This window comes from Dunckerocampus dactyliophorus, chromosome 20 (assembly GCF_027744805.1).
Source record: "Dunckerocampus dactyliophorus isolate RoL2022-P2 chromosome 20, RoL_Ddac_1.1, whole genome shotgun sequence".
NCBI classification, from domain to species: domain Eukaryota; kingdom Metazoa; phylum Chordata; class Actinopteri; order Syngnathiformes; family Syngnathidae; genus Dunckerocampus; species Dunckerocampus dactyliophorus.
In genome coordinates, this window is record NC_072838.1 from 4,946,572 (window position 1) to 4,963,115 (window position 16,544).

The window sequence follows — 16,544 nt, forward strand, 5'->3', positions numbered from 1 at the left end:
TTTTCGTCTTAATTTTTTTAGAATTCCGTTTTTTTTTTTTTTTTTGCCTTTTCCACTTATTTTACCAGCATAGAGCGCTTTGACTGCCTTGGAGGTGGAAAAGCGCTAGACTATTTACCATTTACATCATTGGCCCATGTTGTCCAGTAATTGAAAAATGGTTGTAGCTTGGCTAACTTTTCTAATGGGATGTCAGCCTCAGCACATATTGCTACAAAATATGCAAGTGTTTGTGATTAAGGAAGATGTAGTCTCTGATGCAATTCCAATCGTGTTATTAATGTAAGATATTTTTATGACACCCTTATTTTGTTTACACAATTAGACAAATGTGACAAAGAGACCTCTTATTTGAAGGCCGCAAGTGTGGTGTGTGTGTTGACATTGGTAATTGACATTGATACACACTGGGTGCAAGAATAAACGTGCCTCTCATCTTTTATCGCTTATCTTGAAAATGCAGCAGATCGGCAGCCGATCCCGTTGTTGAAGATCCGATCGGGACATCCCTATGTATTATTATGCTGTAAACTGTATTTATTATTAAATGCGGAAGTTATTATCAACTTTGGGTGTATGAGATTGGTTTTCTGCAAAAAAAGAAAAAAAAAAGATGGACTATTTTCAGATAAAAAAGGCACTGAACCATTAAAAGGTGGGCTTCCATTGTACATGCGTTTTCAAAAGGTGGTTTGCGTGAATTAAATGCAATAGTTGAGGTTTCTTGAATGTATGTCATTGTACTGAATGAAAGCGGGATTTAAGGTTGTCGGTTGGATCACTCACCCTTTCCAGCAGGCTCATCTCCTGGAAGTCAGGGCTGGTGTTGGCCAGCCGCTGTAGGGTGTGTGTCAGGTCGTAGTCGGTGCTAAAGTAGAAACCGTCTGTAGTCAGCACATTGTTAAGCATGGACAGGAAGGTCTTATTCTCCTGAGACTAGAAAAGGACAGAAAACAAAATCTTTTACAGGGGGCTGGCAAACGAGCATACACATGCGTACAGTAGTAGCTATGGAGGAGGCAGCGTGTAAGTGGTACAGTTCATGTCAGATTGCAACAGTACGGTGCGGATTAGACGTGTGTTTAATGTGGAGATTGTGAGTTGCTTTAATTTAACAAAGAATATAAAACAATGTGTGCTAATATCTTTAAAAACTGTGAAGAAGGTAATCAATCAATAGACAGCCGCCATCGCAGTCATTGACCAATTGTGTAATGATTATAAACCTCTGTTTTACATGTCACTATATCGCGGTTCAAATATCGCTCCTAACTATATTGAGGTTTAAAAAAAACAAAACAATTAATAAATGTTTGCTGCTTCGTGGTTGACTATGGCCTATTATTAGTCAAAGAATATTGGTTATATGTAGTACAGTGTTCCCTGGCTACATCGCAGTTCACCTTTCGCGGACTTGCTATTTCGCAGATTTTTTAAAAGTGCAATCTTGCATGTTTTTCCTAACAGCGTATGAACGCGCATTGCGTTCTGCATCCTTGTGGTGTATTAGACCAATCTATCGGTGCTCTGTTGTATATGTCTGTTATTGTATTTACTACTGCTACCAGTAGAGGGTGTTGTATACTCATGTGAGCTGAAGATGTGTGCAGCTGGAGTAAAGACGTCGTCCCTCCACCTTGTCTTATGTGTTAATGTGCTGTACGAGCATATTAGGAACCCACAGTAGACAATAGCCGGCTAAATATAGAGCCCCAACAGTCCTGATTGGCTAAAGGAGAACCCACCCATTGTGTTCTGCGTCCTGAATGGCTGTAGACCATTGTCAATCAAATTAATCTCCGTGCAGTTTCCTGTTGTGGTCAGTGGTCGCTAGCAAACTGGAAAATACGACAACAGGTGCAATATGTTTTAACAAGGATACAAAAACGCTACAGCCGAACGGCGCCAGGACGAGGCACAGTGAGGAGTGAAATAGGCATAATTAAAATTCTAACAAAATTTGAATTTTGAGAGTGTTTAAACAAGAAAGAAATGTGAGAAAATGTTAATGCCTGTTTGAGAAAAGTGTAAAAAGTGTATTGTGAGGGGTTTTACAGCCTTAAAACATACACTCAAAATCTTAAGACCAGTTGAAAAATTGCTAGAATTAGCATTTTGCACATTTGGATCTTAATGGGGTTTTAAGTAGAGCTACAATATGCAAAAACAAGAAGGGGGAGTGACACAAAAAGCATTTTTAATTTATTGAAAACAATTAAACAAAAATAGGCCGTTTATCAGCTGATCAAGAGTTTAAGACCATCGCTCAATAAATAACAAAAAACTCTGCAAGCCAGAACCAAAAATGTTCTCAGTAGGACTCAGCAATGAGTAGCTCCACCGTTCTTGCTAATCACTTAAAAAATTGGTTTGGGCATGCTTGATGCGAGTGTTTCCAGGAGGCTAGTGGGAACATTGCTCCAAGTGAAGATGGCTTCACGAAGGGCATCAACTGTCTGGAACTGATGGCCATTTTTATAAACTTCCCTTGCCATCCATCCCCAAATGTGCTCTATGGGATTTAAATGAGGGGAGCATGCATGATGGTCCAAAAGAGTGATGTTATTCTGTTATTCTAAGTCCTTGGTCAAGCGAGCATTGTGAACTGCAGCGTTGTCCTGTTGAAAAACCCAGCTGTTACCACATAGACGAGGGCCCTCATTCATGAAGGATGCCCACTGCAACATCTGCACGTAAGCCGTTTGACGACCCTGCACCACCTGAAGCTCCAGTGTTCCACTGAATGAAAAAGCACCCCAGATCATGATGGACCCCCCTCCACTGTGCCGGGTAGAAATCATCTCAGGTGGGATCTCCTTGTCATGCCAGTAACGTTGGAAGCCATCTGGACCATCAAGGTTAAATTTTTTCTCATCAGAGAATATAACTTTTTTTCCACCTTTCAATGTCCCATGTTTGATGTTGCCTGGCAAAGTCTAAACAGGCAGTTTTGTGGCGTTGAAGGAGACGAGGTCTTTAAATTCGTTTTTTGTTTTTTAAACCCTTTTCCCGCAGATGCCGTCTGATGGTTATTGCGCTGCCGTTGGCACCAGTAAGGGCCTTAATTTGGGTCGAAGACGTCCCTGTGTCTTGAAGGACAGCCAATCGGATCCTCAGGCTCAGCGCAGGTGATTTTCTTTGGGTCAACCACTTGACTTCTTTGTTCCATCATGCTCAGGATCTTTAAAAAAAATGTAGAATGACTGATTTACTGCACCCAACCTCAGCAGCAATGGCACGCTGCAAGAGGCCTTGCTTATGCAGTTCGACAATCTGACCACGTTGAAAAAGAGAAAGCGTCTTAGCTTTAGCCATCAGGAGGGCATGACAGTGTGAATGCCTGACAGAAAATTTATATTTTGAGCAGATTTTGGCTTTTATAACCTGTGGTCTTAAATTTTTGATCAGCTGATAAACAGCCCATTTCAGTTTCATTGTTGTTTTCCATAAATTACTTGGTCAAAATGATTTTTGCCTCACTCCCCCTTCTTGCTTTTGCATATTGTAGCTCTACTTAAAACCTCATTAAGATCCAAATGTGCAAAATGCAAATTCTAGCAATTAAAAAAAAAAAAAAAAAAAATTAAGTTGGCTACTTTGCGGATTTCACTTATTGCAGGTTATTTTGGGAACCTAATAACCGATAAACGATAAAGCGATAAACGAGGGTACACTGTATCTGGTCACTAGGCATCTGTTCTTTTACCTTTCACACTGCATGGAGACTGGCTACTGAGCTAGCAGAGCCGAGCTGACATGCCATAGCTGAGATCCGGTGGGAAAAAAGGTTCTCCTCTCATTCCATGTGGAAGTGGTAAGTTTTTTGCTTCTTTTCCTTCTTCCCCACTCCGTTTGAAACACTTAAGTTTAGAATAAGTAAATTGGAGAAGCTTGCTATGCTAGCGGCAGCCGTCTGTTGTGTCCCTGCAGTGATGCCGTAGCCTGCGCAATGTGATGTAAACAAAAAACAATAGGGGTGTAAATGTGACTATTGGGGTGTTATTTCATGTCTAGAGGGCTCTGATATTATTAAAACCTGTATTAAGAAAGCCAAAAACAGTTTTCTATGCTCCAACAACAAAAATATTCCTTTTCTTAATATTTACTCCTACTTCGAGGAAATGCACTTATTGGTGGTCAGGTCTGAAACCAATTAACTGCAATAAATGAGGGAGGAGTACATGGTAGCCTATCTTCCAAAGCAGCACAACACACCCACGTGTAATTTACAAGACTGTACCAACTAACTGGGAAAATACTGAAAACAGTAGAAACTGTTAAGACGGTGAAAAAAAACCATTGACAAGGACTTTACCATCAGTGTACACAACCAATGTCGCGCTCATTAACAGACAAATACACAACTAGGATTCTGTGTTTCACAAGGTTGCCAGGAACTTTTTGCAATTGTCACAACCTTATTTACTAGATGTACAGTACTGTGCAAACGTTTTAGGCAGGTAAGAAAAAAAAATCTGTAAACCAAGAATGATGTAAAAAAATGGAAGTGTCAATAGTTTCTTTATCAATTAACAAAAAGTATTGAATGAACAGATGAGAAATTTAAATCAAATCAATATTTCATTTGACCACCTTTTGCCTTCAATACAGCATCAAGTCTTCTACGTACACTTGCACACAGTTTTTGAAGGACCTCAGTTGGTAGGTTGTTCCAAACATCTTGGAGAACTAACCACATATCTTCTATAGATGTAGGCCTCCTTAAACCTTCTGTTTCTTCATGTAATCTCTGACACTCGATGGATCTGTGGGGGCTATGCCATCCATTCCAGGACTTCTTGTTCTTGACGCTGAAAATAGTTCTTCATGACCTTGGCTATATGTTTGGGGTCATTGTATTTCTTGTCCAAATACATTTGTGGCCAGTTATAGACCTCCCAGATGGTACTGCATGATGGATAAGTATCTGCCGGTATTTTTTAGCAATGAGGACACAATTAACCGTAACCAAATCTTCAACTCCATTTGCAGAATTACAGCCCCAAACTTGCAAGGACTCTCCACTATGCTTCATAGTTGCCTCCAGACATTCATTAGTGTACCGCTCCCTAGCCCTTCAGCAAACAAACTTTCTGCTACAGACAAATATTTCAAATTTTGATTCATCAGTCCAGAGCAACTTTTGCCATTTTTGTGCACCCCAGTTCCTATGTTTTTGTGCATAGTTGAGCTGCTTGGTCTTGTTTCCATGTCGGAGGAATGGCTTTTTGGCTGACTTATCCATGAAGACCACTTCTGGCCAGACTTCTCCAGACAGTAGATGGGTATACCTGGGCCCCACTGGTTTCTTCCATTTCTGAGCTGATGGCATTGCTGGACATCTTCCGATTTCGAAGGGAACTAAGTCTGTTTTCAGGTATTATTGTTAGGTATTATTTAGAGTCACACTGGGTCTGGTTGCTGTGTTGGTTGTGCATCTCTGCTGGAATAATAGGATTAGACTGCAAAGCCACGAAGCACAGCAGTGAAACCTGATGTCAACATCAAACCTGCCTGTCTTCAAAGACTCCATATGCTCTTAGCTTTTCCATTTCAGCTATGCATATGACTCACAATGTTCTCTCAACTACTCCAACAGAATGTACTGCCTGCTTATTAAGATATCACAAGATAAATTTATGAACTATAATGGCGGAATGATGTTTGATTGAGCCACAGACTGCAAGTACATGTAGTTCCAGTCAGGCGTTTATATGCACACCATGGGACTGAATGTCTTATTCATGATTTATTTCAAGGTATTCTATCCAGGATGGAATGACAATTCATATCCTATCAGTTGACCGATACTGGCATTAAAATGAGACAGTATCGTTTTTTGGTAACGTGTTCCACAGAGCAGCATGCTCACTCGCATTGGGTGGGGGTTGGGTGCAGAGTGAGCTGGGTGGCAGCCGAAAGCGAGGACCTTGGCACGCTGATCCTAAGCTGCTGAAGCTAGCTCTCGGTACGTGGAAGGTCACTTTTCTGGTGGGGTAGGAGCCTGAGCTGGTGCGCGACATGGAGAAGTTCCGGCTAGATATAGGCAGACACACCTCGACACACGGCAAGGGTTCTGGAACCAGTCCTCTGGAGAGGGGCTGGACTCTATTCCACTCTGGCTTTGCCAGCAGTGAGAAGCGATGATCGGGTGTCGTAATTGTTGTTGTCCCCCTGGTCAGGGCCTGTACGTTGGAGTTTAACCCGGTGATCAAGAGGGTAGTTTCCCTCCGCCTTCGGGTGGTGGACGGGTCCTGACCTTTGTTTGTGCTTATGCGCCAAACAGCAGGCGCATTTACCAGACTTTTACCAGCAACCGCAAGGCAGCTGCACATCGCGAAAAAAAGAGGAAACAGAAAACCAAAATAAGAGCACAAAACAGGAAACAACATTGAAACTAAGGCTAATGAAAGTCCAACCGGTCATGCGGAACATGACAAAGCAGTGCTTATGCGATGAGGGAGTAAGGTGATTCCAAGTTGTGTTCAACATATTTACTATAGATACTGATATATAGATACTTTGATACTATAGATTTGAACAATTATGCTCTAGTTTTACATTCCAACTTTTCAAATTTCACCATTTTTGTACTACTCCCACATTTCTCAACCGCTTCAAACCATTACAATATAAAAATGTTCAATATAAAAATCTTTCAGGACTTTTCTAATAAAAAAAAAATCCCATTGAAAAGGAAATAGTTCAACATTTATTCTACACGTCAGTTCAGCTTCAGCATTCACATGAAGTTCTTACTGAAATTACTTCACCTTGTTTATTATTACAATGAAATTGTTTTCAAACAATCCTGAATCCTGACGGTAGCAAAATTCAAATACATTTTTAAAATGTTCATTCCCATGACCAACGGATGTCAACTTCCTGACTTGAACTGTATACATGTTTAGCATGTTTTTAGGTTTTTTTTGCAGTTCTCAAATGCTACTTGTGTGTTTACAGCAAGAACATGTCAATGTGTGTGCATGGGTTCTTATACCTGGATCTCTGATAAATGCAACACTGTCTTCTTGTAAGAGATGATATCAAAATCCACTGCTTTCCATACTGCATGACCCAGGAGGCTGCCCACATTCCTCTTCCTGGTGATGACGATTAGGTACATCCCTATGCAAAGTCAGCCAGTGCTTATCTACCATTCTGAACAGGGCAGCGCAGTGCAGCATCCCCTTGTACTTGTACTTACCAGCAACTAGGCGAATGGTTCCCATGATGCCACAGATAGGCCTGGTCACTGCCGAGGAAGGGATATCCTTTTTACCTGTAAAAACACCACTATTTAAAGCCAGGGTCAACAAACGTTTCACTTTCCTAGTAAGACTCCTGGACCTCAGTCTTCTTTGGTTTCATCCAACCCCTAACATGCTCAATAACGTTCATGACTGGTGACTGGGCTGGACAATCCTGGAGCATCTCGACCTTCGATGTGGAGGCTGAAGCATGAGAAGGGGTGCCATCCTGCTGAATAATTTGCCCTCTCTTGTGATGTGGAAGGAACCCCAAACCATAATATTCCTCCACCAATTTTTTGGGTGAATCTTGGGTCCATGCACATTCAAACATGTCTTTTGCAGTATTTGCGAAGATTGTGATGCAGTTTAATGAATGATTCATCAGTGAAATCAAACTTCTGCCCATCCTTTCTGCAAGCTGTGGGCTGTTTGGGAAATGCAACACCAGTGGTTAGTTGTCTTGAAATTCTTGCTGCCTATTACCTTCCAAATCACGCACCTAAAAGTTTAAAATTGTGTCCAAAATGGACAGGGCGCCTTATAATGCAGCGCACCTTGTGTGTGCACCGAGTTCCAAAATCTGTAAGTGTTGCTGTGTAATTTTGATGAGCGCGCCGCTCGACTGACTAGGAGCATCTCCTGCCGACACGCTGCTTATATGGAGGAAAGGCGGACGTGACTGAGGACAGCATGCGGACATGAAAGAGGATGCTAAAAGCACGCCCCCAGTAGTTATATACACCGAACTCCGTAATTATTGGCACCCCTGGTTAAGATTTGTTCTTTAACTTCTAATAATTAAAAAATATAGGACCATACTGAAAATTGGAGAAAAATGTAGCCTTCATCTCAAGTGAATTTTAAGAAAATAAAAAAAATCCTAAACTAAGAAATAATTATTTTTCATAAAATGACCTATCCCACAATTATCGGCACCCCTAACAATTCCTAGGAAATAAATGTAATTGAAGTATTTCTGTCATTTCTACAGTAGTTTACAAAGATGATCAGAGTATCTAGGAACATTTAATTAGTAATTCATCACTTCCTGTTTCTTTGGGGTATAAGTATGACGTGACACAGAAGCCATTTCCCTTACCCACTCGTCAACATGGGAAAGAAAAAGGAACACCATCCAAGTAAGGCAGATGTGCATTGACCTTCACAAGTCAGGCAATGGCTACAAAAAAATAGCCACTCACCTGCATCTGCCCATATCTACTGTCAGAGGAATCATTAACAAGTTTAAAACCACTGGAACAGTGGTAAACAAGCCTGGACGAGGACGCACGTTTATTTTGCCACCACGCTCAGTGAGGAGGATGGAAAGAGAACTAAAAAATGCTCCAAAGCTCACTGGTCATGAATTGCAACAAATGGTAGCATCTTGGGGTCACAAAGTCTCCAAAATAACCACCAAGTGCTATCTACATGCCAAAAAGCTGTTTGGGAGGCATGCACGGAAAAACCTTTTCTCACTCCCAATCATAAATGTAAACGTGTGCAGTTGGCTAAGCTTCAAGTGGGACCGTGCGCTTTGGTCAGATGAGACCAAGATAGAGCTTTTTGTCAACAAACACTCTAAGTGGGTCTGGCGTAACGCAAAAGAGGAGTATGCAGAAAAGCACCTCATGCCCACTGTGAAGTATGGGGGAGGATCGGTGATGCTGTGGGCCTGTTTCTCTTTCAAAGGCCCTGGGAACCTTGTTAAGGTGCGTGGCATCATGAACGCTTTGAAATACCAGGACATTTTAAAGCAAAATCTGGTGGCCTCTGCCCAAAGCTGAAGATGGGTCATCACTGGGTCTTTCAGCAAGATAATGACCCTGAACATGTGACCAAATCTACACAGAAATGGTTCACCAGACACAGAATCAAGCTCCTACCATGGCCATCTCATCATAGCCGTCCCCACACCTCAACCCCATCGAAAACCTGTGAAGTGAGCTGAAGAGGAGAGGACCCATGTCGCTGGATGATTTAGAGCAGGGGTCACCAACGTGGTGCCCGCGGGCACCAGGTAGCCCCCCACGACCATGAGGTGCCCGCAAGCCTGCTTTTTATTCAGGTTTTAAGTTAATAACGTGAGAACACTAGAAAGAAAAGTATTCTGAAACATAAAATTTGAGTTGTGGATACCAGCATTTTGTGAATGTTTTGGTAAAACAAGCATATTTGATCCGTTTGGGTTGAAATAAGGTATGAAAATCATTTCTACAAAAATGAGTAGCTCGTGGCCATTTTCATTTTCTAAAAGTAGCTCTCGCAAGAAAAACGTTGGTGACCCCTGATTTAGAGAGACTGTGCAAAGAGGAATGGTCGAAGATCCCTCTTTCTGTATTCTCCCATCTTGGAAAACATTATAGGAGAAAATTAGGTACCATTTTGTTGGCAAAAGGGGGTTGCACAAAGTATTAACATCAGGGGTGCTAATAATTGTGGCTCACATGATTTGATGTAAAATAATGAGTTCTTCATGCGTGATTTTTTTTATTTTCTTAAAATGCATTTGAATTAAAGTTTGGATTTTCCTCTTTTTTCCCTCCATTGTGGTGCTATATTTTTTTTAATTAAAAAAATATATTTATTAGAAGCTAAAGGACACATCTTAACCAGGGGTGCCAATATTTATGGAGGGCTCTGTAGGTATATTTTATGAAACGGCGCCATCTATCCATCCCGGCAAGGACTACCGTGGCGCAGCAAAATCCAGCGGATTACCGTATTTTCACGACCATAAGGCGCACTTAAAAGTCTTAAATTTTGTCCAAAATGGACAGGGCGCCTTATAATGCGGTGTGCCTTATGTGTGTACCGAGTTCCAAAATCTGTAAGTGTTGCTGTGTGCCTTTTATGAGCGCTCCGCTCGACTGACTGGGAGAATCTCCTGCCGACACGCTGCTTATATAGAGGAAAGGACGCTAAAGGCACACAGTAGTTATATAAGTATACTTTATGAAACGGCGCCATCTATCCATCCGGGCAAGGACTACCATGGCGCAGCAACATCCAGCGGATTACAAGGAAAGCTGCCCATCTTCCGCTCTTACAAACATTGCAGACAAATTCATCCAGCCCAACTACATCACCAACATGGACGACGTTCCCGCTCACTTTCGACATCCCGGTGAACCACACTGTAGAGAAGGGGACCAGCACGGTAGCGATACACACAACGGAGCACGAGAAGTCGGCTTTCACTGTTGTGCTTGGTTGCCATGGTAATGAACATAAACTGCCACCTGTGGTGATTTTTAAGAGGAAGACGCTGCCGAAAGAAAAGTTTCCAGCCGGACCAATCAACAGGGCAGGAAGGACGAGGAGAAAATGGCTGAGTGGTTGAGTGACGTGTACGGAAAGATACCGGATGTTTTTTTCCCCACACGCAACGTGTATCTGACTCCATGCGCGCACATCTCACAGTCGCTGTGAAAAACCAAGTGCAGCAAATGAACTCGGAGCTTGCCATCATTCCGGGAGGCTTGACGAAGAAACTCCAACCGCCGAACATCGGATGGATGACACATGGCGAACACAGCTTCACTAAGACTGGGAGGCAGCGCCGTGCGAGTTACACCACAATTTGTGAATGATTTGTGGATGCTTGGGCTAGCGTGTCTGCTTGCACTGTTGTTGCCGCATGGCAACGAGACTGACTCTGACAATGACGAGAGGGAACCTGACGTGTTTGATGGAGAACGTGCCTCGCTGTTCATTTGGGATGCAGAAGATGAGGACTTTGATGGATTTGTGGATGAGGATTGATAAAAAAAATAACAAGAGTACATTGTTAAATACTTCAATAAAGTACAACCGAACTCAGTTTTGCTCATGCTGCCTTTTTAAAAACATACGATAGCATGCATGCTAGCGTATTGTAGCATCGCTGGGAGCACTTCCTGCTCCCCAGCGTGCTTTGCGGTACTGTTTTGGAGCAAATCGTCTTAAAGTTACATGTTTGAGCTACATAGTTGTTAGTTATTGTTCGGCACAAATAGCGGTAGTGTCTTGTCTGTTTTTGCATTGCTATGTGATGTTTTTAGTTGTGCACCATGACTGAGACTGTTGTGTTGACCTTCCTGATTTCAAGTGGGTTTGATAAGATGAATGAGAGTTCTGCTCTTAATCTGTCAAAAGAAACTGTAAAGTCAGGGTCACCAACGTGGTGCCCACGGGCACCAGGTAGCCCCCCACGACAACATGAGGTGCCCGCAAGCCTGCTTTTCATTCAGGTTTTCAGTTAATAATGAAAGAACAGTAGAAAGAAATGCATTCTGAAATACAAAATGTGAGTTGTGGACACCAGCATTTTGTTCATGTTCTGGTAAAACAAGCATATTCGCTTTGTTTGGGTTTAAAATAAGCTCTGAAAATAAATGTTACAAAAATGAGTAGCTCTTGGCCATTTTCCTTTTGTAAAAGTAGCTCTCACAAGGAAAAATGTTGGTGACCCCTGCTGTAAAGCACAACCGCTTCCTCACTGATTCCTGAGCGACACAGTATGTTTTAGTGTGCATACGTGCTACTGTATGTTTGACCATATCTGCGCCCAATAATACGGTGCGCCTTATTGTATGTGTTAAATACAGAAATAGCACCTGTAACTGACACTGCACCTTTTAATACGGTGCGTGAAAATACTGTAGTTTGTGTGGTTTGAGGATGTAGTTTGTGTGAAGATGCTTCTTACTTGTGAGGGTCATTTCATTTGAGACCCTGTCTATTGCCAGGACAGCATCAGCCCCTTCATCACAAGCCTCAATGAAAAACTTCTCTGGAGTAGTGTGCCTGGAGAGAATTGGGGAAAAATAAAAGTTTCATTTCATGTCAGTTGGCTGCTTTCTCCAAGATGCATGTGGACCTAAATAAATAGGGCTGTCCAATAATATCGTCAGAAAAATTTCAAATTCAGTATGTCGCGGTCTGGAATTACGTATATCACTTTCAGATAGTAACTATGCATTTGGCTTACTTAATAATTGAGTGCTGTATAACTACTTTTACTTATGCAATGATCATTATACTCAGTTGGTTGATGATGTGGTGTGGTGCTGGAAGTTTGCAGTCATGTAGAAATGCACTGCATCATACTCAAAATTGTTTCTGACATACTGTACACCCCTCAATGCTAAGACCAGCTGAAGCAATTTATTGCAAACAAGCATTAAAGTGAACTAGTCTGTTCATCAGATGATCAAGGTTTAAGATCATAGCTCAAAGAAAACACAACCCCCCCCTAAAATAGAAATAAAATGTTGATAAAGGAGTCAGTCAGTCATGAGTAGTTGCGCCATTGTTGTTAATCAGCTGAAAAATGGGTTTGAGCATGCTTGATGCCAGAGTTTCCAGGAGGCTAGTGGGAATGTTGCTCCAGGTGGTGAAGATGGCTTCACAGAGGGCATCCAGTGTCTGGAACTGATAAACTTCCCTTGTCATTAGGCCTGTCATGATAATCAATAAATTGATTAATCAACGACAAAAAAAACCAAAAAAACAAAGACGATAATTTTGTTGCTTGACAAATTGGTGCATGTATGCCTGTTCCTTTTCCTCGTCTCTCTGTACCTCACAGGCTGGATGACAAGAGGGTTCACTTTGCATCCGTCGGTGCGCATCAGTTCTAGGGAGTGCAGAATTATTAGGCAAATGAGTATTTTGACCACATCATCCTCGTTATGCATGTTGTCTTACTCCAAACTGTATCGACTTGAAAGCCTACTACCAATTAAGCATATCAGGTGATGTGCATCTCTGTAATGAGAAGGGGTGTGGTCTAATGACATCCATGACAATGCTCCATCACACGCATCAAAGTACTCCACAGTGTGGCTGGCAAGAAAGGGTCTAAAACAAGAAAAACTAATGACATGGCCTCCTTGTTCACCTGATCTGAACCCCATAGAGAACCTGTGGTCCCTCATCAATTGTGAGATTTACAAGGAGGGAAAACAGTACACCTCTCTGAGCAGTGTCTGGGAGGCTGTGGTGCTGCTGCACGCAATGTTGATCGTGAACAGATCAAAACACTGACAGAATCCATGGATGGCAGGCTTTTGAGTGTCCTTGCAAAGAAAGGTGGCTATATTGGTCACTGATTCCTTTTTTTTTTTTTTTTGAATGTCAGAAATATATATTTGTGAATGTTGAGCTGTTATATTGGTTTCCCTGGTGAAAATAAATAATTGTTAATGGGGATATATATGTTTCTTGTTAAGTTGCCTAATAATTATGCACAGTAATAGTCACATGCACACACAGATATCCTTCTAAAATAACTAAAACTAAAAAAGCCCCACTCCAACTTCCAAAAATATTCAGCTTTGATATTAATGAGTCTTTTGGGTTCATTAAGAACCCAAAAGGTTGTTGTTCTATAGTAAAATTAATCCTGAAAAATACAACTTGCATCATATAATTCTGCACTCTATATATGGTGGAATGAACAGAGAGCGTGAACCCTCCTGTCAGCGTCTTTGTCCCCTATAGTACATGGAGGCGGGGCTATTAGTGAGTACACACACAGACAGGCTGCTAGCAGTTAGCAAGTAAGCAAGCAAACGCTAATATGAATGAAGGCACGAAAGCAATTGTTTCTAAGCAGAATGCCACAGCCACGGTGTGGAGGTGTAGCAGAGCCTTCGTCCCGACAGTCAATGCTTACTGAGGCGTTTGATCATCAAAGTAAATATAAAACGAAACAGCGTCAAATGGTGTACGCTCACAGACAGTGTCGCTCGCTACATTGCGAAAGAAATGCAACCTTTCAATACAGTTGAAAAGCCAACATTTAAGGAAATGTTAGAAATGTTTGACAGGCAGTAGAAATTGCCTGTCTAAAAACGTACGTACGTACGTAAAAAGAAAAACGTACAGTACAGGCCAAAGGTCTGGACCCACACAAAACAACCTCATAGTCCCAAACCCATTAATAAGGCAAGAAATTCCACTAAGTAACCCTTGACAAGGCACACCTGTGAAGTGAAAACCATTTCAGGTGACGACCTCATGAAGGTCATTGAGAGAACACTAAGGGTTTGACCTGTGCTGTACATGTACATGTCACAAACAGCGATTCCTGAAGTGCATAACTGACTGAAAGAAGATGTGGAAGAACATCAGAAACACTGAATTTTATTCTACTCACTACTCTATGCTCGCTACTACCCTAGCTACAGTTAGCTCCATGAGCCAGCATACGCTAACATGAATGACAGCACACAAGCGAATGCCACAACCACAGTATGGGAACATTTTGTTTTTAAACAGAATGAACACGGTGAGCGCATGAACATAGACGACTGACACGGACAGTTTTCTCAACTGGGAAAAAAAAAACACTGATGGGAGGTGCTTGTGCAGCGGAGCCTTCGTCTCGACAGTCAACGTTTACTGAGGCGTTGGGTCGGCAAAACATAAACAAAACAGTTCAAAATGGTGCGCGCCCACAGAGTACACAGCGTCCCTGGCCACATTGCAAAAACATACAAACAGGCAACTTCTGTGTCAAGCTAATGTGGCTCACACAGGTACATTGCGTACACTATAGTTGAGTACCATCTAGTGGTTCAAAGCTGAATGACACCTCCCTTGACTACAATGAATGGAAAAAAGTCTAAAAAAGGTTGCGATAATATTGATAGGCGATAATTTGTAGCACGATTATTGACCAGCAAAATTTTGTATCGCTCTTAGGCCTGTCACGATATCAAAACCAACCATATCGCTGATATCAATATAGACTGGATTTGCGCTGTATCTCCCTCATCCCTGCATGCAGGAGGAGAGAGAAGGGGCGGAGCAGCTACAGTCAAAGACACAGCGTCTGCGGTGGAAGAATTTAAATAAGCGGTAGCTCTATTATGTGGAGGTACTTTGAATTCACGCATTAAAAAATCTTTTCCACTACCTTAAAACTTGGCACAAACTCCAATACGAGGAATGAGTGAAACTGCACGCTGACTGTCGCACTCCTGTTGTGTTCCTCATGAAAGGAAAAGCAAAGTGGTGCACTATTATAAGGAGCCCTATCACATTGCTAAGATATGGTCCCTCTGTTGCAACAGTGGGAAAAAAAAACAGCTTTAAAAGGATTATACACTAAGTCCCCAACGAACGAACACAACTGGTTCCAGACGACCGTCGAATTGTTCTTAAGTCGGGGAAAAGGTAATATTACCAATGATATAGGTACTACATGTACGTGTATACATATACACTATATGTGTATGTATGTAAATATGAGTTTGGATGCAGTTGTAATATCAAACGAGGATAATTAATGAAAAAACAATAATAAAACAATAATAAAAATGATATAATAATATGTAATGATAAATGTTATTTACCTTTGAAGAGGAGTGGTCAAGCATACGTCGTTGTGGTGGTGGAGGAGGAGTTATTGAAAAAAAGGACAAATGGTCGTCATCGTTAGACTCTTCTAAAAGAGGTAGTGTTCTGTGGGTGGTGTAGAATTAAGCAGGCCTATTAACTCTTCATAAACTTTAATCACACGCTCTGGGTTGTATCATATACTGTAGCCACAATGTAGCTTTCTCTCTCCTCCCCTCCTCCTCCTCCTCTTGTTCTCCCGCTGTTGGTCCCATTAGCAGTGTCACAGTGCCCTCTGCTGGTCAAGCATGTAGCAGTATAAATATGAACTTATAAGGCAAAACACATGAAAATATAGACTAGACGGCTTGTGTTAGTATCTCCAAAAGTTTGCACGCCGGATGTTCGTTAGTAGGGGACTTTTCCATATTTATCTCAAAAAGAGAATGACCCACTTTATTTTAGAGGCTATTTTTAGATAAGATTTTTAAATGTGAATCTTGCATGAAAATTTCAAAAAACAGCCTCATGTTAAGTTTTTATTTTAATAAAACAACTGTGATCGCGACAGGCCTACTTGCCATCCATCCCCAAATGTTCTCAATTGGATATAGATAAGGGGAACAGGCAGGATGGTCCAAAAGTGAGCTTATTCCTCTGGAAGAAGTCCTTTGTTAGGTGGGCATTGTGAAGTGCAGCGTTGGTCTGTTGAAAAAGCCACTCATTACCACACAGATGAGGGCCTTCAGTAATGAAGTATGCCTCCCTGCAACATCTCCACATAGCCAGCTTCCGTTTGACGCCCCTGCACAACCTGAAGCTCCATTGTTCCATTGAAGGATCATGATGACGCCCCCTCCATTGTGCTGTGTGGAAAACAACTTAGGTTGGATCTCTTTGTCATGCTAGTAATGTTGGAAGCCATCACGACCGTCAAGGTTACATTATTTCTCATCAGCGAAT

General features: G+C 41.8%; 1 protein-coding gene across 1 annotated transcript in view; it reads right to left on the reverse strand.

Annotated features, from left to right (window-relative positions):
- The window catches only part of sacm1la (SAC1 like phosphatidylinositide phosphatase a), a 41,351-nt gene that overhangs the window by 22,646 nt on the left and 2,161 nt on the right, over nt 1–16,544 (reverse strand). The window contains exons 2-5 of the mRNA XM_054763897.1: nt 11,944–12,041; nt 7,208–7,282; nt 7,001–7,128; nt 787–936 (exon numbers count right to left, since the gene is read on the reverse strand). Coding sequence (XP_054619872.1) covers nt 787–936; nt 7,001–7,128; nt 7,208–7,282; nt 11,944–12,041 — 451 coding nt within the window. The remainder of the gene's footprint in view (nt 1–786; nt 937–7,000; nt 7,129–7,207; nt 7,283–11,943; nt 12,042–16,544) is intronic.